This window comes from Mobula birostris, chromosome 5 (assembly GCF_030028105.1).
Source record: "Mobula birostris isolate sMobBir1 chromosome 5, sMobBir1.hap1, whole genome shotgun sequence".
NCBI classification, from domain to species: Eukaryota; Metazoa; Chordata; class Chondrichthyes; order Myliobatiformes; family Myliobatidae; genus Mobula; species Mobula birostris.
Genome location: NC_092374.1, coordinates 30,578,175 through 30,603,284, shown reverse-complemented (window position 1 = coordinate 30,603,284; position 25,110 = coordinate 30,578,175). Strand labels below are relative to the sequence as shown.

The following is a 25,110-nucleotide window of genomic DNA, read 5'->3' as shown; positions in this document are numbered from 1 at the left end:
ATCAGTGAATGGTGTTCACATTCATGCTGGTATTTATGTATTTATGCACATTTTATTCCACATCTGCAACTTAACCTCTAACTTTATTTTTATATATCCATGATTCTTTATAGTTGTTCAATGTCGTTTTTTTTGTTGCATGTCACATCAACACACCACAGCAATATACGTGAATAAAGTTGGTCCTTGATTCCAGTGAAATCATTGTAAAGTGCATTTTGGAAAAGAGTCAAGAACTCACAAGCTTAAACAAGGTGTAACAGTTTATTCCACACCTTCTTTCAACTGCAAACTGCAGCAGGTGCAAGGTACCAGCAACGCAATTACATACACTGCAGTGAACAGTTACATTTAAAAGTCAATTCACAGATAAATATCATCAGTACATTGTGGCTCCACTGGTCTGTTTACCCTAATCCTGGTTCTAAAATTTAGGGTTTTCTGCAGGAAAGCCCTCTTCCTGCTCGACAACCAGACCTTTGCTCAAAAGGAAAGCATTTTGGTTGGGTTCACGTCCAAGCAAGTTTTTAAGCATGTCCATGCCATCTAGTGTTGCACCAGGTTTGAGAATACAGTTTCTATACTTTGTACCAACCTATTGAGGGGAAATGGAAAGCCTCATTAATCCTTTAGTGATCTTTTCAGAGGAGTTATTTAATATTGACAAGTACACCTTGGGCTACTCTCATTAACTCTTTTGACCAGAGGCAGATTTATGTGGGGAACTTCTTTCAAAATAAATGCACCCAGGATTATATGATGTACATTCGCATAATAGAAAAACAATCTGCTTATAACTTATACTGGTAAAAGAGTATCTGGTTTCAGCAAGCCACGATGTTGGCAAGGAAATGTATGCAGCTTTATTGTTGGTGAAAGAAAGGGCTCTCTTCCCATCCACTGGCAGTTATTAATAAAATCAAGATAGTAGGCTCATGCTTATGACCCCACTTGGAGTACTGCGCTCAGTTCTGGTCACCTCACTACAGGAAGGATGTGGAAACCATAGAAAGGGTGCAGAGAAGATTTACAAGGATGTTGCCTGGATTGGGGAGCTTGCCTTATGAAAAGAGGTTGAGTGAACTTGGCCTTTTCTCCTTGGAGCGACAGAAGATGACAGGTGACCTGATAGAGGTGTATAAGATGATGAGAGGCATTGATCGTGTGGATAGTCAGAGGCTTTTTCCCCAGGGCTGAAATGGCTGCCAAAAGAGGGCACAGTTTTAAGGTGCTGGGGAGTAGGTACAGAGGAGATGTCAGGGGTAAGTTTTTTTTTTAAAACGCAGAGTGTGGTGAGTGCATGAAATGGGCTGCCAGCAACAGTGGTGGAGGTGGATACGATAGGGTCATTTAAGAGATTTTTTGGATAGGTACATGGAGCTTAGAAAAATAGAGGGCAATGGGTAAGCCTAGTAATTTCTAAGGTAGGGACATGTTCAGCACAACTTTGTGGGCTGAAAGGCCTGTATTGTGCTGTAGGTTTTCTATGTTTCTATGCTTATGAAGGGTAAATAATTAGCTGGATAATGTAAAATTTCTGGTGCAAACAGTGTGTCAGAGCCATAGTTCTTTTACATCCCTGGAGCTGAATTGTTATTTTTGAACCAAGCATTATGATGGTGGCCTGACAGAGATGATTGCAGAAGAACATCATTCATTATAGTGACAAACTAAAAATAGTTTCAAATGAAATGTAATTCATTAATTCTCCTTACAGACAGGGTTGAATTTCACCATCATTTTTCAAGAAGTAGATATGCCTTGGTGTAGCTGTGAACCAGAGTTGCTTTGGAAGAAGGGCTGGATGCTATGTAAAATGAAATTCTACAGCTTATGGTGAAATTATGTACAACGTAATTCTAGATCTGAACTATTTGTGTATGTATCTTTATGTTGATAAAAGGGTGATCTACAGCGTAACAATTGCTACCTTTCATTTCTCTTGTTTCTAGCTTTCCTTCTTTTTGTACATACATATGGCTGATTTTATAAGACTTTGACCTGATCTGTTAGACATAAATAGATTGCAGGAACCTTCAGTTTTTATTCTGAGAATGATTAATTCCTAATTGCCTCAAGTCTAACCAATTTACATTGACTAATAAAAGTCTCCCAGGATATACAGCACAAAAATAAAAATGTTTAAATGTTAAAAATTTTTAAATATGTGATTCTTAAAACAATTGACAACTTGTGGTCAAAGTATTGTATTTGGAAAATCAGTCATGATAAATTGTTTCTAAATGACTTTTTTTTCGTACTTGGGACAATCAGAAGCAATAAAGTATTGGTTTCTGGAGAACAATCATGCAAAGAAACCTTGCACAAATTTACCTCAGGATCCATTAAATGATTATTTTTGAAGAGACTGTGGAACATATCCTTGGAGAAAACTTCACTGTAAAGGTATCCATAGTATTGACCATCATAGACATCGACCAGGTGCTCAAAAGTTGCAGGCATATTTGACCCTGGGGGAAAAAAATAAACAACTTTAGAAAACATCTCATCTTTGTCAGGTTTGTAAATGTGAATACTTGGGTTTGTCCACACATTTCTTTAACAAAACTAGCACTATGAATGAAGACATGTTATGTAGGCTAATCAATATCTATTCTGGGTTAAAACATTAAGGTGAAAAATGAATAGCATTATATGGTGTATTGCAACATCATGATTAGATTTTATTAATGCAGATGCGGTCAGTTGAGACACTTTGCAGACTTTTTCTTGAAACCTAAACTCAGGAAGTCATTGCCAATTGTACTTGCTGGATGACTCACTGTGGAGGAATTCTGTCCTTAAAATGTATTATCATGAATCAATGGCTTAGCCATTCTGACTATTAGGAAAGTCATAGAGAGCTGACCTTCGACATTGTCACATTGAAATGGCAGATAAGCTGAATGAGCGCAGTTGCAACTGAAATGAAAATGTGAAATATGCTGGATAAGAATATCAGTGGCCACTTTATTAGGTACACCTTGGAACTCAGTGTGATCTTCTGTTACTACTTCAAGGTTCGACGTGTTGTGCATTCAGAGATGCTCTTCCGCACACCACTGTTGTAACGTGCTGTTATCTTAGTTACTGTCACCACTGTTTCCTCTAAGCTGTGTGGGCACATGGCCGTGTAGCAACTGAAATATTCCTACCCACATAGCCTTTATTGCCACGCAGCTGGAGTTTTCTTTTATATGATGTTTTATTATAGTGCTGCGCTGTTTTCAGGCTGTGTATAAAGTTCCTGTTCAGAGCAATGGTCGCTCCGTGAAGCTGTAAAAAAAAAATTGGAGGGAATTTTGACTGTTGTCTTCCAGTTTGTCTATTCTCCGACCTCTCTCTCTAACAAGCTGTTTTTGTCCGCAGCACTGCCACTCACTGGAGGCCTTTTAGTTTTTGCACCATTCTCTGTAAATTCTAGAGACCGTTGTGTGTGAAAATCCCAGGAGATCAGCAGTTTCCAAGATACTCAAACCATCCCGTCTGGCACCAACAATCATTTCACAGCCAAAGTCACCTAGATCACATTTCATCCCTATTCTGATGTTTGGTCCGAACAACAACTGAACCTCATGACCATGTCTGCATGCTTCTATGCATTGAGTTGCTGTCACGTGATTGGCTGATTAGATATTTACATTAATGAGCAGGTGCATCTAATAAAGTGGCCACTGAGTGTATACTACCTTAAGATTAATTTTCTTGAAAGCATCTATAGGAAAATAAAGAAATACAATAGAATTTATGAAAAGCTATACATAAACAAAGTGAGAAATAACCAACATGAACAAAGACAAACGGTGCAAATATTAAATCAATAATTATATAACACCGACAGTGTGAGTGAGTCTTTGTGAAGTCACCTTAGCATTGAAGTGACTGAAGTTATCCATGCTGGTTTGGGAGCCTGATACTTGTAAGCTATGGTTAAGCTTTCAGTAATGTGGAGTGCTCATCACAACTGGGAAAGTTAAAATCTAAACAAGAGAAGGGAGGGGTTAGGGAAAACAAAGAAATGTCTGCTGTAGGGAGACCAAGAAAGAGTGAATCACACAAGTGGTGCTGTTGTTGACTCAGAGCGGATATCAAAGGCCTGACAATTGAAATCGATCTGTCTCGTGAAAATGCAGATGCAAGATGATGAGCGAGAACATTGAGAAGAGCAAAAACCTACTGGAACAAGAATAGAACAAACGCTTGAGATCCGAAATAAAATGGAAGATGATGGAAATGTGTACTTAGATCAGGCAGCATCTGTGGTGAGTTTAAAACTGTTAACAAAGAAGGTTGATAACATTGCATCAAAATTGAATTCTGATAGAAACAATGAAGTCTGTTTTTCTGACATTTTCCCTCCAGATTTGGATGTCGCTGGCAAGACCACCTTTCCCCTTCAATAATGGACATTGAGCAGGTGCTAGTGAGCAACATTCTTGAACTGTCATTGAAGATACTGCCATTGTGTAGTTGGGTAAGGAGCTGTAGAATTTAGACCAGTCACTCTGAAAGAAAAGCAATACATTTCCAGGTTAGGATGGTGGAGATGAACATAGTGCGGTGGTGCTCATATGTATCTACTGCTTTTGTCTTTCATCATGGTGGCGATAATGTGATGAAAGATACAGAAGAGGATTATTTGACTTCTTTCATGTTGGCAAAAAAAGGATTTATACATGGAATGGCCTTGTATGGACCTGATTTTATTCTTAATCCAGGATAACATAAACAGTAGAAAACATTTGAATTTTCTGTCTGTATGCATCTTGTACCTGGTGATGCAGGTATTCCGAGAATATCTTCACACAGTTGGGCATACTCTTCAGCTGTGTTAGCAAATGACTTCGTATGAAATGACTGGTCAAGCTTACTGAAAACAATCCGACGCAAGTTTATAAGACCTGTTTGCGGATAAAAATAAGTTTTTTTTAAAACTTAGATGAAAAGGTAATTGGGGAGAGAATGGTACAAATGACATGCTTTATTCATTAATTGTCAGTATGGCACTTCGATGAATATTCATTGTAAATATTTAACTTATACACAAGAAAATACAGCCAGAGCAGGCTATCAGACTCTTCAAGCTTGCCCAGCATTCAATCTGATCGTGGCTGATCTATGCTGCCCACAACAGCGAGCGACCCCTTCTCACCCCTCCCCCACTTCTGCATACTCTAATAATCCACATTCCACCACCCACCAGATCAGAGAATTCCAGAGATTTTCCAAGCTCTGAGAGAAGAAACTTCACTGACCTTTGTTATAAATGAATAACCTGTAATCCTGCAGCTATATCCTCTTGTTCAAGACTCTCCCACTAGTGAAAATATCCTAATGTCTACAATGTCAATCCCTTTAGCATCTTATATCTTTCACTAAGGTTATCACTCATTCTTTTAAACTCCAAGAGATACATGCCTAAATTGACTAGCTTCTCTTGATAGGACAACACTCTCATTCTAAGGATTAGCCTGGTGAATCTAATTTGCTGTACCTCTTTTAGTCAATGGGGCCAAAACTGTTTGTGATATTTCATGTGAGACCCGCCAATCCCTTTACAATCAAGGCCTAAATGATATTTCTTTCTTAAAATACTTGATGGGCCTGCCTGTTAGCAGTAAAACACCTGGATCCCATTGTGTTTCACTCACCTTTAGTCTTCCCCCACCTAGATATTATTTTGCCTGTTCAGTTCTCTTACTGAAGTACATGACCTCACATATCCTCACACTTGCTGTTCTCTTTGCTCACTCAATCAGTCACTCTATTTCTTAGTGTGGGATCACTGTATCCTCATCACAGTGTGCCCTTCTACCTACTTTAATATCATCAGGACATTTGGAAACCTTGTATACTTTTTAAAAAAAAATCTGTGTCATTTATAATGAACACTGAGGGCCATGAACTGTGGAACACCAACCAATTATCTCCTTCATTACCTCTGCATTAGACACCAGCTGTTTTAATGTCTGCCAAATGTTCTTCTACTGACCGATCTCTTACTTGTTTTACCCAGACTACCTTAGACAGTTGTACTCTCATATCATTATAATTATCATATTTAAAGTGCAGATACTAGCTATGGTGCTTATCCCCAAACTGCACATGGAATTTATCATATTGTGGTCGCTTCCCCCAAGGGATCTTTAACCAAAAGATTACTTTTTAGCCCTTCCTCATTGAATAAGACCAAATTTAATATAGCCCAATCCCAGTAAATCCCACAATGTACTGATCTGAAAAGCAAATCCTAACATGCAGAACAAATTCTTCATTTACCATACCCTATCCAGTTTGGTTCATCCAATCACTATGCAGGTTAACATCTCCCATGATAGTTGCAGTTCCCTTCAAGCATGCCCTAGGTAATTCCCCATTTATGCTCTGACTTATTGAGAAGTCACATTTTGGGGGCCAAAAGACTGCTCCCACCCATATCCTCCTTTCCCTGTTGTTTATGATTTCAACCCAAATCAATTCCACATCACTATCAACTGCCTTTATACTCTGAGTTAGCATGCTCCTGTTATCTTCCTAGATAATGATATCCAGCAATAATCTATGGTGATAAAGTCCTATTTCTCGGGTAGCTGAGGCACCAATCCAGCCGAAACTTTACCAGGCTTTTACCTCGGAGGCACTTGCAATGCAAGTTGTAAAGCCAGTAGATAGATGTTGGATGTAAATTGGGACAGCGCACTAAATGCAGGAAAGGAAAAAGAGAGGTAAAGGGGGAAAGATGAAACAAGGAGCTATGAAACCAAAATGGTACTTTTGGTATACCTCACTTTTCAGAACTGTAAGGCGTTGAAAAGAAAAACAAAGATTTTGGGCATAACCATAGCATGAAAATGTGATGAGGATGAATCAAGAATGATTGTGCAAACTTTATCAATGATAAAAATTAGCCTGAGGAATATTTTAGCAAGGCAAGTGCTGTCAGTTAACATATAGACAAATGAAAAACTCCAAGAATAATTATCCTTGCTGTGATCAATGGATTTTACTTCGCTCCAGTTCTGAAATTATAGGAGGAGAAAATGCAATTAAAGCGCAGAATCACCCAGACAGACTGCAGAATCTGCACTGCAACAATCCTGGAGGATTCCGCTGCCCTACTTTCCTCCCCTGACACCGTATCTCGCTGTTTTCCTTTTATTTTAAATCTATTTATGCTTTCCTTACAGGATTATCTCTGCCTCAGCTTGCTGCAATGATAATATTCCATGCTGCAACATCTCATTGCAGAAACACATTGCATCTGTGCTCTTCTCATCATTGGACTCAAAGTTACAACCTCTCAACGCTCTTCAGCCCAAGCAAATCTACTTTTCCCTTTCATCTTTCATAATTTTAAGCCCTCTGCTGAATCACATGTAATGTTTATCCAGTTATGCACTTATGCTACTTACTGTTGCTGAGATTAAAACAAGGCAAACCTCATGGAATCGCATCCCTTATTTCAGCCTTTCCACAACTGCTAACTGCACAGATCAATTCTTTCTTTTCAAATCCTTTTATTATTATCCAAAATTAACAAGAGTACATCGAAGTACGCAACACTTATAATGTCTCAAGAAAAAAAATTGTTTTAAAGATTGAAAAAATTTTGGTGACACAAGAAAAAAGAGCTCTACTAAGCAAGAAAAAGTGAGGAAAAAAAAAACCCCTATTAGGTGTACAACCCCGGAGCTATGCAACATACAAAAAGCTTCTAAAAATAAACATCAAACCGCCAGCAAGAAAAAAAAACACACCAAAAATTTACAATTAGATCGTGGAGGAAATCTATCAATGAACTCAAATGATAATAACGAGCAAATGAACCCCATCTTTTCTCAAAATCAAACATAGGTTCAAAAGTTCAACTTCTAATTTTCTCCAAACTAAGACACAGCATCACTTGAGAGAACCATTGTGACAAAATGGGAGCCGATGTATCCTTCCACTTCAACAAAATGGCCCTCCTAGCTATCAATGTAACAAATGAAATAACGTGTTGGTCAGACAAAGAGATACCGCGGATATTTTAAGGAATTATTCCAAAAAGCACAGTTAATTTGCACAGATCAATTTATTAGTGTTGATCTTTGAGATTCTTCATCATTGCTATCATGAAGTTTCCAATAAGCAATGCCTTAGCCATTTATATTTATAGGAACCAAAACTAAGATCACTGTATCCTCTTTAGTCATGGCTGAGAGCTGAGACTGAAAATAGCCAGTGTTGTTTTGTTTAAGGGCAACATGGACAAACCAGATAAGGCCCATGAGCCTTACAACAGTGGCAGGAAAATTACTGAAGAGGATTTTTAGGGACAGGATTTACTCCCATTTGTAAAATCATGGACATACTTGGGAAAGTTAGCATGGCTTTGTGTGAAGGAGGTCCCGCCTCACAAAATTCATGGAGTTTTTTGAGAAAATGACAAAAATGAACGATGGGGTAGGGCAGGGAATGTTGTCTACATGGACTTTAGTAAATTATTTGACAAGGTAGGCTGGTCCTGAAGTTTAGTCACATGGGATTCACAGTGAATTGGTAAACTGGATGCAAATTTGGTTTGGTCATTGCCGACAGAGGGCAGTGCTGAAGGGATGTTTCTCTGATGGGAGGCCTGCGGCTATTGGGCCTCTGCATGTTTTAGTACTGCAACCTCGGTTGCCTCGCATGGATGAAAATGTAGGTGATCTGATTTATTAAGTTTCCAGACAATGAAAATCGGTGGAGTTGTGGATTGTAATGAAGTTTGTCTCAGGTTACAGCAGGATAGAAATCAGTTGCAAATCTGGTCAGAGGCTGAGGGGGTAGCCTGATAGAAGTATATATAATCATGAGAAGGTAGAGAGTCATTCTCCCAGGGCACAGATTTATGGTATTAGGGGGAAAGTTTAAAGGAGATTTGTGAGGCAGGTTTCTGACACAGTAGGTGCCTTTAACACTCTCCTGGGAGAGGTAATAGAAGTAGAAACAACAAAAATGTTTAAGGGGCAATTTGACAGACACATGAACAGGTGGGGAATAGAGGGATACAGACTATGTACAGGCCGATAGGTTCAATTAGACTGGCATCATAGTTTCTATTTTCTAAAGAAGCTGCCCATTTAGTCCTTCAATTCAGTGTTACCTCTACACAGCTCAAAACTATTACTCATCTTGTACTCTTAGAGCATAGAATGGTACAGCACAGCAACAGGTCCTTTGGCCCACAATGTTGTGCTGAACTAATTAAAAGCCTAATTAAACTAATCCCTTTTGCTTGTACAATGTCCGTATCCCTCCATTCTCTGCACGTTCATGTGTCTTCAGCTACAACCACTCCTACAGCACATTCCAGGTATCCGCCACTCACTGTGTAAAATATCTTGCTTTGCACACTCCTCTCTCCCCAACTTAAATGCACACCAATTATGCACAAAATATTAGATATTTTGACCCTGAGAAGAGGATACTGGCGGTCTACCCTACCTATACCTTTCATTCTTAAAAGCTTTCATCAGGTCTCCCCTCAGCCTCTGCTGCACCAGAGAAACCAACCCAGGTTTGTCCGATCTCTCCCTCAGCACATACCCTTTAATCCAGGCAGCATCCTGGTAAGCCTCTTCTGTACCCTTTCCAAAGCCTCCACATCCTTCCTACAAATGAGGTGACCAGAAATGAAAGCAAAACTTAGACAACATCTCAACAAATGTTTTAGAAACGTTTTATCACCATCTTCTTCAAGTTGTTGTTCCTCTGCGCCTTGTCAGGTGGGACCCTTGCCATTTCGTTCTCATTTGTCTGTTTTTTTTAAAAATGAGGCCAGATTGTTAGCTCAACGCCCAATCCAGTATGGATGGAAAGCGTGCACGGAGCTGGCCAGATTCAAACTAGGTTCCACTTGCCTTGAGGTCCACTGCAGATGCCCCTGCACCACCAGCTGGCTAGCCTTCAAGTATCAAATTCAAATTCTGCCATGGTAGGAATAGGTCTAATATTTTATAATGCAAACTTCATTTTATTTTAACTGCTCCTTTGTCAAAAATATTCTTGGAACTGGTAAAAACAGCACAACAGTCCTCTTTAATGAAGCCCTTTTTTTTGACTGGGTGATTCATTTATTCATTTTTGTTCTAAACTACAACCATAGTCTTTATACTTTAAGAATTATATTTTGCATGTTAAAACCTAACAGCCTGAATAGAATTTGTAATAAATGAATAACCAATGCAACCACTCATACAAAACTGTTGTTTAATGAGTTCATTATTCAACTGTAATAATACATACTGGAAATATCAAAGGCACCCTGATCTATACCTGCATGAAAATTAAAACGTGCGACATTCAGTTCAACCAGACAATCAATATGGAAAGATGCAGTCAGCAGTGCAAGTAATTTGAATACCACTATTTCAAAGAGTCATTAATTCTAAAGCAATTTTGCTGGGATATCTGAATTAACTCTGAGAAACAGAACACCAGGATTTAAATGTTTGTCAATGAAAAGATTCAGGGCAGAAAAAGGTGCAACTTGAAAAATATCATTATTGACTGATTATATCTTATGTTTAGATTTGTCCAGCTATCTCCAGTGATCCTTCCTTTCTCCTGGAATAGCAGAATTTTCTGCTCATCCTCCTCGACACTGCTCAATAGAGTATATCCTTTGAATCCAATCCACCATTCAAGAGTATCATTCCTGACCTGAGACCCGAGACCTACCACCATAGACTCACCTATTCCCCATTTCCCTTAACACCTTATGTCAACAAAATTCTCAAGTTTAACGTTAACCACTGAAGTAGAGAGCAGAGCAAAACAGAATTCAACCTTCCTGCAGCACAAAATGTAGTTATTAACAATCACCCTTTTCACAGCACAATCTGAAGAAACTGAAACCGTTACAAGAGCAGAGCTTGTAGTTTGCAATGGTGGTAGAATATGGCCACATTTCTGTGAGATGTAATGAATTAAATTTACGATAATCATAAAAATAAATGAAACAGAAAATTAGAATAATAATTGTTAAAAGGATTAAAATAATTGTCACAGTGCCGTTGAAGCAGATGGTTAATCGATAATGAATAACATTGAAGAATGATGACAGGTTAAGATGGAACCACATGAGACTTAGAACACAGAACACTACAGCACAGTACAGGGCCTTTGGCCCATGATGTTTTGCCAGCCTTATAACCTACTTTAAGATCTAACCCTTCCCTCCGACATAGCCCTCCATTCTCCTGTCATCCACATGTCAAGAAGTTTCGTGAATGTCTCTAATGTATCTGAACGACTTGGAACATTCACTGATTCTGTTCTATGTGATCCAACAGGAAGAGCAAAAGGAGCAGAGGTGGCCCAAGTTGCTTTAACTCAAGTTAACTATTAAACACCCTTTTCCATAGCAGTAAATAAACAGCAAACTGTTTGAGTTAATTAAGATTCCTCTCCAAGCAAGTAAAAACATGGCACAACAATCTCTACTTTCAGATAGGTAAAAGGAGACCGTCAGGACATAATCTCAAAATAACACTGGTAAGGAGGTCTTTTAAAACTACAGCATACAATGTAGCACTAATTTATAGCTTGCCATGTAAAATTATTAATATGATTTTTTAAAAAATGTAATACCATGAATGCATTACGTATTTATTTCAATAAATCAGTATGATAAACATTTATAAACAAGAGAAAATCTGCAAATGCTGGAAATCCAAGCAACACACACAAAGTACTAGAGGAACTCAGCTGGCCAGGCAACACCTATGGAAAAGAGTAAACAGTCAATGTTTTGGGCCGAGAACCTTCAGCAGGACTGGAGAAAAAAAATGAGGGATAGAGTTAAAAGTTGGGGGGGGAGGGAGAGAAACATAAGGCAATAGGTGAAATTTGGAGGGGGAGGAGTGAAGTCAAGAGCTGGGGAGTTGATTGGTGAAAGAGATACAGGGCTGGAGAAGGGGGAATCTGATAGGAGAGGACAGAAGGCCATGGAAGAAAGAAAAGGGGGCAAGAGCACCAAAGGGAGGCAATGGGCAGGCAAAAAGATAAGGTGAGAGAGGGAAAAGGGGATGGGGAATGGTGAAGGTGGTGGGGGGGGGGGGCTTTACCAAATGTTCGAGAAATAGGAGACTCATGGGTGAAGGATTGCCTCAGCTGGAAGGACTGTTTAGGGCCATGAGTGGTAGTGAGTGTGGAAGTGTAAGGGCAGTTCCGCTTGCAAGGGTAAGTGCCAGGAGGGAGATCAGTGGGGAGGGACGAATGTTCAAGGGAGTTGTAGAAATCAGAAAGTGGGTGGGGGAGGGAGGAAAAGATGTGCTTGGTGGTGGGATCCCATTGGAGATGGTGGACATTGCGGAGAATTATGTGCTGGACATAGAGGTAGGTGAGGACAAGAGGAACCCAATCCCTGGTAGGCTGGCAGGAGGATGGGGTGGGAGTAGACATGTGGTTGAGGTCCTCCAATCAGAAGGCATGAACAGCGATTTCTCGTAAGTCTTATACAACTTCAGCATAACATCCCAAATCCTGTACTCAGCACTTGGATTTGGGAAGGCCAACGTGCCAAAAGTTCTTTACTTGTGATGCCACTTTCAAGGAATTATGAATCTATTTTCCCAGATCCCTCTATTCTACTGCATTCCTCAGTGCCCTACCCTCACCAAGCAAATCCTACACTTTAGTCCTCCCAAAGTGCAGCATTTCAAACTTGTCTGCACTAAGTTCTATCTGTCATTTTTCAGCCCATTTTTCCAGCTGGTCGAGATCTCTCTGTATGCTTTGATAGCCTTCCTTGCTGTCTACTACACTTTCTAATGCATCCAGATCATTGATATAGATGGCAAACAACAACAAACCCAGTACCGATCCCTGCAGCACACCACTAGTCACAGGCCTCCAGGCAGAGAGGCAACCATCTATTCATACTCGCTGGCTTCTCCAGAAAGCCAGTGTCTAATCAAATTTACTCCCTCATCCTGAGGGTCAAGTGACTGAACCTTCTTGACCAACCTCTCATATGCGACCTTGTCACAAGCCTTGCTAAAGTCTATGTAGACAACATCCATTGCCTTGCCTTCATCAACTTTCCTTGAAAAACTTGATAAGATTGATTAGACATGATCTACCATGCAGGAAGCCATATTGAATGTCCCTAATCAGTCCCGATCTATCCAAATACTTCTATATCCTGTCCCTCAAAATACCTTCCAATAACTCACCAACTACTGTAGTCAGGCTCACTGACCTACAATTTTCCGGCTTAATTACAGAGCCTTTCTTAAACAGTAGAACAACATTCGCTATGTTTCAATCAACTGGCACCTCACCCAATGCTAAGGATGTTTAACATACACTAACCACATTATCCACTACATAATGTACTGGTTGGGCTCAGGAGTACATTCAGCCAGAGACTCATTCCACCGAGATGCAACACTGAGCATCATGGGAAGTCATTCCTGCCTGTGGCCATCAAACTTTGCAGCTCCTCCCCTGGAGGGTCAGACACCCTGAGCCAATAGGGCTGGTCCTGGACTTATTTCCATCTGGCATAATTTACATATTATTATTTAATTATTTATGGTTTTATATTGCTATATTTATACTCTATTCTTGGTTGGTGCAACTGTAACGAAACCCAATTTCCCTCGGGATCAATAAAGTATGACTATGACCATGACCTCCTACATGGTCTGACCTGGATATCTATACACCCTAAATCTCCTGAAGTCAGCAAACACCCCCTTCTGGTGAAGTGAAGTGAAGTCATTTGCTTAAATTTAATATTTAATAGATACTGCCTGTGTTTTTACTTGAAAAAGCAGGGAATATCTGGTACAAAAAAACTTCACTTCCAACAACAGTCAAAAATTGATTATGCATTCACTGAATAATTACTCGTGGGCTTTGTTGGTGCAACTTAGCTGATACATTTGCAATTTTATTGTCCTTGCTGTTTATAAACTACGCACAAACTAATTTGTCACTCTGTCAATAAAATACATTACAACATAATGAACTTCCAAATTAATTGCTGAACAAAACACTTGCTATCCAGAAGTCTGAATGCAAGAGCCATTTCTCACCTGTTTTTTTCTTGCCCATTATTTTTCCTACCACCCTTTCCTGACTGGAGCGACGCCTCAGTGCAGACATTCATTACTTCCTCCTCTACCCAACTACCTACCCAGGTTTTCATAATTCAGTTGTGATCTTGCCCTGAAACTAACTGGTCGGCATTTCCCAGAAGTGAACATCCAGTGGCAAACAACTTGGCAGGAATTATAACTTGAGGAACTGACCAGTGGCAAATTCACAAACACGAAACACAAGAGATTCTGCAGATGCTGGAAAGAAAATGAAAATGCTGGAGGATTCATGTTAAATTCATTTGTTATGTCATTGCTGCTGCATTCTATGCACCAGCTGATTCAACACCATTCTAAATCAAATCCTAGATTTTCCTTATTTGTAGCACTCAGTAAATAACCTCAGGGCCCATCAGGATCCCTTAGCAATTTGACAATAGATCACAGAAAACAGAACACTATAGCACAGGAAAAGCCCCTTCAGCCCAAAATGTCGGTATTGACCATGACCCCGATGTAAGCTGAACAGCTGCCTATATCCCCAGTTCCCTGCCTGTTCACGTGCCTATCTAAAGGCCTTTCAGATATTGCTGTTGGTACTGCTACCCATGGCAGCACTTTCCAAGTACTTACCACTCTCTATACAAAGCAAAAAATTGCCATGAAAATTTCCTTTAAACTTTCCCCCTCTCCCCTTAAAGCTATTCTCTCTATTATTTGACGTTTCCATTCTGGGAGAAAAATTCTGACCCATATGCTTCACATCTTTTGAAAACAGATAAACAAAGTTTCAGGGTTCATGGTTTTTTCCTCACAAACACTTCCCTATGGAGTGAAGAAATTGATATTTCAGTATTTTTACTTCCTGCCTCCTCCTCCAATGCTAGTTTCCCCTTCCATAAGCACCTAATCTTGTCCCTCTAATTAGTGGATGAACCAAATCCAACCTTGCCGTTGTTCCACGTAGACTAATATGCTCTTTTTGGTCAAAAGGTCATTTGAAACAATCCTGGTTATCTTTATCACCCCAGGCAAGGGGCACAGGGGCTAATTCTAGTATCTGGCCTTACCCACAGCTACAATTACCCAACTCCAGCTGAACCTGGAACTCTAAACTCTGCAATGCTTGGATCCACAACACCAGAAACTAAAACCCATTAAGACAGAATGTTGCAGAGAATGACATTCACCGATCCCAACAACAAAAGATAAAGATTTGACCAACTATTAAGGACATAATTTGGCACTGTACAATTTCACCGATACTGATCTTACACTGTTGTAATGCAGTACCTAGGGTACACAACTATTAACCCAGATTATAATTCACACATCATAAAAGACATTGGTGCAAACTATAAAATAGCTTGTAAAATTTGTTACATTTCGCAGCAGTTTCACAAACACTAACAATTTTCATCCACACCCATGGACTGCTGGGCCACTTTGTTTCACATGTTCAAAGCTGTAGATCAGCATTATAGAAAATTAATTTACCGATTTCTATAGACTGTGTTGGATTGGGCTCCAGAATTGTTATTTTTCTTGTAGTTTAACTTCCTTATGCTTGTTTGTATTTTATATAATCACCTATATACATGTAAATGTTCAGTGAGTTTTCCAGTGGTTACAGAGGCATCTGTATTTTTCTGGAAACTTCTTGCTTTCAGTGGTGGGGATCATATTACTTGAAGCTAGCTACCTGATTGGTTAATGTTATCAATGGTATTTCTGTTGTCAGTAATCTGGTATTAGAAGACCACACTACCTTGAGTCTTTCTTTCTTCCCCGTGTCTCTTCCCTTTCCCTACTCTGGCCTTTGCTTTTCCGCTTTCTGACTCTCAACATGCTTCTTTTCCCTTCATCTTCTGTAATACTAATTAAACGATCAATAAGCAACACATTCTATGCCTCATTCTTAACTTCCAAAGAACCTTGGGATCGCAAAAGCATTCTCATGATCCAACACCTGAGAATTTTATTTTGAAAGCTCTCCTTTATCATATTCGAATCAAACACAGTAAATGTTTTAAAACAACACACATCAAAGTTGCTGGTGAACGCAGCAGGTTAGGCAGCATCTCTAGGAAGAGGTACAGTCGACGTTTCAGGCCGAGATGAAGAGTCTCGGCCTTAAACGTCGACTGTACGTCTTCCTAGAGATGCTGCCTGGCCTGCTGCATTCACCAGCAACTTTGATGTGTGTTGCTTGAATTTCCAGCATCTGCAGAATTCCTGTTGTTTGCGTTTTTAAAAATGTTTTGAAAAGTATTTTAACACTTGAAAATTATATTTGAACTTTGCAGAATTTACTTTTTACCAATATTGGCCAGTCTTGATTGAACAAGTTTTTCAAGTAAATCATCAGGAATAGAACTCCCATTTTTATAATGGCGTGACATTCTCTTCAGTGGTTCTTTTTCCCAAACCCAGTTCTCCAACATCTGGGAAGGGGCCTCCAGAAAATCTGTCTCCACATTACCTCCACTGAACATGACAAAATCAGCCTGCAAAATAAAACATCACTCTTAAGAAAAAGGTTAACTGTATATACCGTTTATAAAGCATCAATTAAATCTGAAGCAAAAAAAATACAAAATTTGGAAAATATTTAGCAGGTGAGGCAGCACCTATAGATAGGGTTGAAAGGTTGCTTGCCTTGGAGAGGCTGCTGGTTTGAGTCACTGCCCTCGGAGGGGACACTGGGTCCCGAAGCTCTCAGAGATGTTATTGAAATTCTAAGATTCATGTAGTTCGAACTACCTGTATTTCATATTGGCCTCTTTCAGGTCTGTTTTTGTCATGTTCTCGCCCATTCTTTTTGCTGACTGGCAGGCTGGGAGGTTGGAGCTTTATGTTCTTGTCATTGTTTCTCCCTGTGGGCGACCTCTTAGTTTTTGTGAGAGGGAAGGGTTGGGGGAGGTGTGTTTGGCATCTGCAAGATTTTGTTTCTTTTTCCTTTCATGCGGGGGTGGGGGGGATTAATGTCTTTCTTTTAACTACTTCTATGGTTTTCTGTATTTTATGTCTATCTGGAAAAGACAGATCTCAGTTGTATTCCGCATACATATAGATAAAATGAACCTTTGAAAGGTCATTGGCCCCAAATACTGACCTAATTTCTCTCTCCACAGGTCATGCCAGAACTATTGAATATCTTCAGCATTTCCTGTTTTATTTCAGATGTCTAGCATTGAAATGTATGGCTCTTTGATTGATCTAAAGGACACTATTTTAAAAACAAAGCCACCACGCAAGTTTGGAACAATGAAACCAGAAACCCAACAGATAATTCTGTAGTTTATACATAAGCCGAACTTCTTCATTACACAAAGATGATTTTATTGTTCAGTTTATTTAGTTGTGTTAGCTAAAACTCATAGTTTTGCACTTTATTAATCCAGATCCCTCATTTTATATTTTGTTCTCAATTTGTGGGAATATTATTATTCCCATAGGGTTGAAATACTGTGAAGATTAAAACAAAAACATATCTTTAATCACAGGATGTGGGCTATGGTCTGTCAGGCCGTGGTTACATCTCATTCCTAATTGCTATTTCAGAGGTTGGTTATGAGTTGACCACATTAGTGGGCCTGATGTCACATGCAGGACGGGCTGAATAAAAGGTGTGAAGTGTGTACCTGCGTACAGATCTGATGTATTATATGACCAAATTCGTGGAAGAAGATCGCAACTTCCGCATGTTGGAGGAGTGAGGGAACGTTTTTGGTTGGTTTGGTAAAATTTGTTACCAATGCTGAAACTACTATTTGTCTTTTTCCATCGGGTAGTAGACATCCAGGCTGGAGATCGAAACAAGCCGCATGTCCATACTTTCCATCTCTGTAGGGGAAAGCCAAAACAACCAGTAACTTCTCCATTTGAATCAAACAGCAACAAGTTCAAATCAGAACAGAGGTATCCAGTAAGCACAAAATAATTAATATTCTATATTATTACTGTGAAACAGATTTCAAAAAACTTGCTTACTTAACATCATACCACGCTTATGTTACATATACAATCCATGTTATTCCACAGGTGTGTAACTGTCTTCATTGTATCCAACAACCACATTTAATGTAGAATACATGATATTGCAATCAAGTGTCAGGTCTGGCAAAACTCATGCATTTTAACTGCACTCGACACACTGATGATTGGATTTACTGTGACAAACATGTATAAATTACATAATTAGCATTTTCCTAATTGTACCCCTCTGATTACATCAAGCAGCATTAATCCAAAATGTGATTAACAAACATCATTTGACTGAAAACAAAATATTGAATTGATTACATCAGGAGCAAAGGAAACATTTTTATGTTTGCATTAAGCATATAGATCATTCTGATCATGTGGGTATTGTTGATGCCAATTCTGTGGATTGGATTTGTTATTGTAAATCTATAATGACTCAGAGCAGGCCACTGGGCCTACCAAATCTAAGCCAACTCTCCTATTTTCCTGTATCCCAATAACTTATTCTCCCTCACATGATTTGAGTGAAAACATATTTCCTCTGATACCCTCTAAAACATATTTCCTCTGATACCCTCTAAGCCTTATGTCCCTTGCCTTCTGGATTTAAATATCTGTTACAGAGTAAAGTTTCCTATTTGCACCACTCAATTTTAGAGCATAGAGCATAGAATAGTACTGCACAGTACAGACCTTTTGGCCCACAATGTTGTGCTGACTTTTTTTTTAAACCTACTCCACGATCAATCTAACCCATCCCAGATAGCCTTCCATTTTTCATTCATCCACGTGCCTATCTGTCTGTTGTACAATTATGCTGTACTTCTACCAGGAGCTGCGTCAGCCTCCTCTGGTCCAAAGAAAACAAACCCAGCCTATCCAAGCAAATAGCACACTGTTGATCTCTCCTCGTGCGGTGACGAAACGTTTGCAAATGGATTGCCAAGATCGGAGAACAACTCAACCCAACCATCAACCAGCTGAGCTACCCGCTTTCCAAGTTACTTCCACCAGCCTATCCCGCCTCTCCTCATTTGGACGGGTTCACGGAGGGGAGGGGTTTGGAGGGCAATGGGCCAGAAGTGGGTAACTGGAATCAGAAGGGAGAATGGACCAGTTGAGCTGAGGGGGTCTATTTTCATGCTGTACTAATCTACATCACTCTAGTGAATCTCTTCTGCAAACTCGCCACTATGATCACATTCTTCCTAATACTATAGCTGCGGCCCAGCTAATATTTGGCAAAATTGTGCTGTAACCCTCTGTTCTTTTATTTTTGATATCTCGTATAGACAGAGCAAGCTGCAGGGCGTACTTCTGTGCTGTATCACATCTGAGGTCCTGTTTCCTAATTTCTTTCTTCCTGCGGCAGGGGATAGGATTTCAATATGTCTAAAAACTGTTATTAGCATACCTTGGATAGAGGTCAAGATAAAACTGCCCCAAGACGTTCCCTGTGAGGCTATCCTGGACAGAGTACACGGTCACATCATTATGCCAGGTTTGAGCATGTTTCAGTTGGGTGAAGGACAGTCCCAACAAGTCCTGATAGATGTCCATTAATATTGTGGTCACCACTTCCACGGGGAAGAACTCCTTCAAGTAATTATGATTAACAGAATATTTGATTTTCTCAGTCTGTGTCATATAATAATACATATCCCACGCATTTATCATGCTATCGTACTTGAATCCTCGCTCGGCGCATTCTTTCCTCTTTAAGTCTAAAATGAAGCTTCTTTCCTCTTCGCCTAAAGGTTTCAATTTCTGGTACAACTGATCTGAAGAACAAAAGGAAGGCAATGAAATATGTTTGATTTCAGTCAACAATTTATGTTGCACTTTCATCAGTTTTCACCAAAAATAAATTGTGCAGTTTGACATCCTGAGACTGAAGCATTGTGTAATGGGGGGAATTTATCACAAATTCTGAGAAGATCAGCAGGATAAATTCATGATTGATGACATTTTCTCCCTATTAAAGTCAATAGAGAGACATCTCACACACACACTGCGAAACAGATGTGTGCATTGCTCTATCAGATTTGCCAGTGCATGTTCCTGTTCTGTAAAAATTCTTCAGGGCAAGGCAAATACTGCACATTCCTGTTCCTGAAACAGAGGAATGTACGAAAATAGCCCAATGCAGTCCCAGCGTTTTGGAAATATTATACCCTGCAAAACTACTCATACCTCATGAACTCCCCCACCCCCTTCAGGTGCTCACCCATCTCCTACATTCAGGGATATAATCAATAAATTCACAGAATGCATAGTTAAATCTCCTTTTCCTTAAACTTGACAATACGTCTTTTCACATTTTGAGCTATGGTATGCACACTGACCGTTCGCCCAGTGCCTCAAATTTCAATCACGTTTAGTTCCCTTCACAGTTTCATCATCCTGACTGTGCTTTCAGGCTCTCTCCCTTTCAGACACTTTTTACTGGAACTTGCACACACTTTGTTCCACAAATTCTGTCTGAGCCACCGTGAGATTCTTCCATAAAACTGCCTGACCTTTCTGCTTTCCTGTTCTCGAATTACACACACAGAATGCTGGTAGAACTCAGCAGGTCAGGCAGCAGCTATAGAAGAAAATCAACGGTCAATATTTCATGTCAAGACTCTTCATCAGGTCATCAACCATTTATTCCCCTTCATAGACGTTGCCTGACCTGCTGAGTTCCTCCGGCATTTTCTGTGTGTTATTTTGGATTTCCAGCATCTGCAGCATCTTTCGATTCCCTTGGTGCAACACTCTCTTTAGAATATTCCTTGTGACCAGTATTTTGATGGTATTTCCAATTATCCCTTTCGCAGAGACTATGCCTTCTAAATGTATCATGCAGCATTTTCCTACAGTAGTGCGTTTTTGGAATTCTTCACACAATCACTAAATGTGGTAATTGTTGGTGAACCATTTCTTACTTGTGAGAAAATAAAAGTCATTGTGCTTAGCACTCTTCCCCTGGAGGGCTGTGGAGGTTAGACCAGTTAAAACTCAGCAAATCCAACATCCTCAGCATACTGGTGATGCCAGACTATTGTATATCATTTCCATTAAAAGCATAACACATTTTTGATTCACATTTTAGGAGATGTTACAAAGCAATAAAAGGGATGTGGGCATTGGGACCCATTGGGTTTTCAGGCAGTGTGGGAGTTGGGATCCATTGAATTTAAAGGGAGCATGGGAATTGGGACCCATTGAGTTTAAAGGGAACGTGGGAATTGGGACTCATTGAGTTTAAAGGGAACGTGGGAATTGGGACCCATTGAGTTTAAAGGGAACGTGGGAATTGGGACCCATTGAGTGTAAAGGGAACGTGGGAATTGGGACCCATTGAGTGTAAAGGGAACGTGGGAATTGGGACCCACTGAGTGTAAAGGGAACGTGGGAATTGGGACCCATTGAGCATAAAGGGAACGTGGGAACTGGGAACCATTCAGCGTAAAGGGAATGTGGGAATTGAACAGAACATAGAATAGTACAGCACAGTACAGGCCCTTCGGCCCACAATGTTGTGCCGACCTTTAAACCCTGCCTCCCATATAAGCCCCCACCTTAGATTCCTCCATATACCTGTCTAGTAGTCTCTTAAACTTCACTAGCGTATCTGCCTCCACCACTGATTCAGGCAGTGCATTCCACGCACCAACCACTCTCTGAGTAAAAAACTTCCCTCTAATATCCCCCTTGAACTTCCCACCCCTTACCTTAAAGCCATGTCCTCTTGTATTGAGCAGTGGTGCCCTGGGGAAGAGGCGCTGGCTATCCACTCTATCTATTCCTCTTATTATCTTGTACACCTCTATCACGTCTCCTCTCATCCTCCTTCTCTCCAAAGAGCTCCCTTAATCTCTGATCATAATGCATACTTTCTAAACCAGGCAGCATCCTGGTAAATCTCCTCTGTACCCTTTCCAATGCTTCCACATCCTTCCTATAGTGAGGTGACCAGAACTGGACACAGTACTCCAAGTGTGGCCTAACCAGAGTTTTATAGAGCTGCATCATTACATCGCGACTCTTAAACTCTATCCCTCGACTTATGAAAGCTAACACCCCATAAGCTTTCTTAACTACCCTATCCACCTGTGAGGCAACTTTCAGGGATCTGTGGACATGTACCCCGAGATCCCCCTGCTCCTCCACACTACCAAGTATCCTGCCACTTACTTTGTACTCTGCCTTGGAGTTTGTCCTTCCAAAGTGTACCACCTCACACTTCTCTGGGATGAACTCCATCTGCCACTTCTCAGCCCACTTCTGCATCCTATCAATGTCTCTCTGCAATCTTTGACAATCCTCTGCACTATCTACAACACCACCAACCTTTGTGTCGTCTGCAAATTTGCCAACCCACCCTTCTACCCCCACATCCAGGTCGTTAATAAAAATCACGAAAAGTAGAGGTCCCAGAACAGATCCTTGTGGGACACCACCAGTCACAATCCTCCAATCTGAATGTACTCCCTCCACCACCACCCTCTGCCTTCTGCAGGCAAGCCAATTCTGAATCCACCTGGCCAAACTTCCCTGGATCCCATGCCTTCTAACTTTCTGAATAAGCCTACCGTACGGAACCTTGTCAAATGCCTTACTAAAATCCATATAGATCACATCCACTGCACTACCCTCATCTATATGCCTGGTCACCTCCTCAAAGAACTCTATCAGGCATGTTAGACACGATCTGCCCTTCACAAAGCCATTCTGACTGTCCCTGATCAGACCATGATTCTCTAAATGCCTATAGATCCTATCTCTAAGAATCTTTTCCAACAGCTTTCCCACCACAGATGTAAGGCTCACTGGTCTATAATTACCCAGACTATCCCTACTACCTTTTTTGAACAAGGGAACAACATTCGCCTCCCTCCAATCCTCCAGTACCATTCCCTGGACAACGAGGATATAAAGATTTTAGCCTGAGGCTCAGCAATCTCTTCTCTCGCCTCGTGGAGCAGCCTGGGGAATATTCCGTCATGCCCCAGGGACTTATCTGTCCTAATGTATTTTAACAACTCCAACACCTCCTCTCCCTTAATATCAACATGCTCCAGAACATCAACCTCACTCATATTGTCCTCACCATCAAGTTCCCTCTCATTGGTGAATACCGAAGAGAAGTATTCATTGAGGACCTCGCTCACTTCCACAGCCTCTCGGCACATCTTCCCACCTTTATCTCTAATCGGTCCTACCTTCACTCCTGTCATCCTTTTTTTCTTCACATAACTGAAGAATGCCTTGGGGTTTTCCTTTACCCTACTCGCCAAGGCCTTCTCATGCCCCCTTCTTGCTCTTCTCAGCCCCTTCTTAAGCTCCTTTCTTGCTTCCCTATATTCCTCAATAGACCCATCTGATCCTTGCTTCCTAAACCTCATGTATGCTGCCTTCTTCCACCTGACTAGATTTTCCACCTCACTTGTCACCCATGGTTCCTTCACCCTACCATTCTTTATCTTCCTCACTGGGACAAATTTATCCCTTACATCCTGCAAGAGATCTCTAAACATCGACCACATGTCCATAGTACATTTCCCTGCAAAAACATCATCCCAATTCACACCCGCAAGTTCTAGCCTTATAGCCTCATAATTTGCCCTTCCCCAATTAAAAATTTTCCTGTCCTCTTTGATTCTATCCTTTTCCATGATAATTATAAAGGCCAGGGAGCGGTGGTCACTGTCCCCCAGATGCTCACCCACTGAGAGATCTGTGACCTGACCCGGTTCATTACCTAGTACTAGATCTAGTATGGCATTCCCCCTGGTCGGCCTGTCCACATACTGTGACAGGAATCCATCCTGGACACACTTAACAAACTCTGCCTCATCTAAACCCTTGGAACTAATCTGGTGCCAATCAATATTAGGGAAGTTAAAGTCACCCATGATAACAACCCTGTTATTTTTGCACCTTTCCAAAATCTGCCTCCCAGTCTGCTCCTCTGTATCTCTGCTGCTACCAGGGGGCCTACAGAATACCCGCAGTCGAGTAACTGCTCCCTTCCTGTTCCTGACTTCCACCCATACTGACTCAAAAGAGGATCCTGCTACATTACCCACCCTTTCTGTAGCTGTAATAGTATCCCTGACCAGTAATGCCACCCCTCCTCCCCTTTTTCCGCCCTCTCTATCCCTTTTAAAGCACTGAAATCCAGGAATATTGAGAATCCATTCCTGCCCTGGTGCCAGCCAAGTCTCTGTAATGGCCACTACATCATAATTCCATGTATGTATCCAAGCTCTCAGTTCATCACCTTTGTTCCTAATGCTTCTTGCATTGAGGTACACACATTTCAGCCCTTCTACCTTACTGTCTTTACACCATTTATTCTGCTTCTCTTTCCTCAAAGCCTCTCTGTATGTTAGATCTGGCTTTACTCCATGCACTTCTTTCACTGCTCTATCGCTCTGGGTCCCATCCCCCTCGCAAATTAGTTTAAACCCTCCCGAACCATACTAGCAAACCTACCTGCAAGGATATTGCTCCCCCTCGAGTTCAGGTGCAACCCATCCAATCTGTACAGGTCTCACCTTCCCCAGAAGAGATCCCAATGATCCAAAAATCTAAAACCCTGCTCCCTGCACCAACTCCTCAGCCACGCATTCAACTGCCATCTCCTCCAATTCTTACCATCTCTGTCACGTAGCACTGGCAGCAATCCTGAGAACGTCACCCTTGAGGTCCTGTTCTTCAGCCTTCTGCCTAGTTCCCGAAACTCACACTTCAGGACCTCATCCCTCTTCCTGCCTATGTCGTTGGTCCCAGCATGTATCACGACTTCTGGTTGCTTTCCCTCTCGTACCAGGATGTCGTGCACCCGGTCAGAGACATCCCGGACCCTGGCACCCAGGAGGCAACAAACCATGCGGGTGTCCTTCTCACATCCACAATTGGGACCCATTGAGTTTAAAGGGAATGTGGGAATTGGGACCCATTGAGTGTAAAGGGAGAGTGGGAACTGGGAACCATTGAGTGTAAAGGGAGTGTGGGAATTGGGACCATAGAGTGTAAAGGGAGTGTGGGAATTGGGACC

The 25,110-nt window shown here is 40.8% G+C and overlaps 1 protein-coding gene across 12 annotated transcripts in view; it reads right to left on the bottom strand.

Moving 5' to 3' along the window:
* Window positions 1-267: 267 nt before the first annotated feature.
* LOC140197595 (neurolysin, mitochondrial-like) overlaps window positions 268-25,110 on the bottom strand; it is a 56,251-nt gene continuing 31,408 nt past the window's right edge. For 9 of the 12 annotated variants that reach the window (XM_072257779.1, XM_072257781.1, XM_072257778.1 and 6 more), the window contains 6 exons: window positions 19,474-19,840; window positions 17,717-17,918; window positions 16,393-16,579; window positions 4,773-4,901; window positions 2,335-2,471; window positions 268-595 (listed from right to left, as the gene is read on the bottom strand). In XM_072257779.1, coding sequence (XP_072113880.1) covers window positions 425-595; window positions 2,335-2,471; window positions 4,773-4,901; window positions 16,393-16,579; window positions 17,717-17,918; window positions 19,474-19,840 — 1,193 coding nt within the window. In that variant the 3' untranslated portion in view covers window positions 268-424. Of the gene's footprint in view, window positions 596-2,334; window positions 2,472-4,349; window positions 4,506-4,772; window positions 4,902-16,385; window positions 16,580-17,716; window positions 17,919-19,473; window positions 19,841-25,110 lie in introns of those variants that run through there. The other 3 variants (XR_011885970.1, XM_072257784.1, XM_072257785.1) reach the window with 3 other exon arrangements.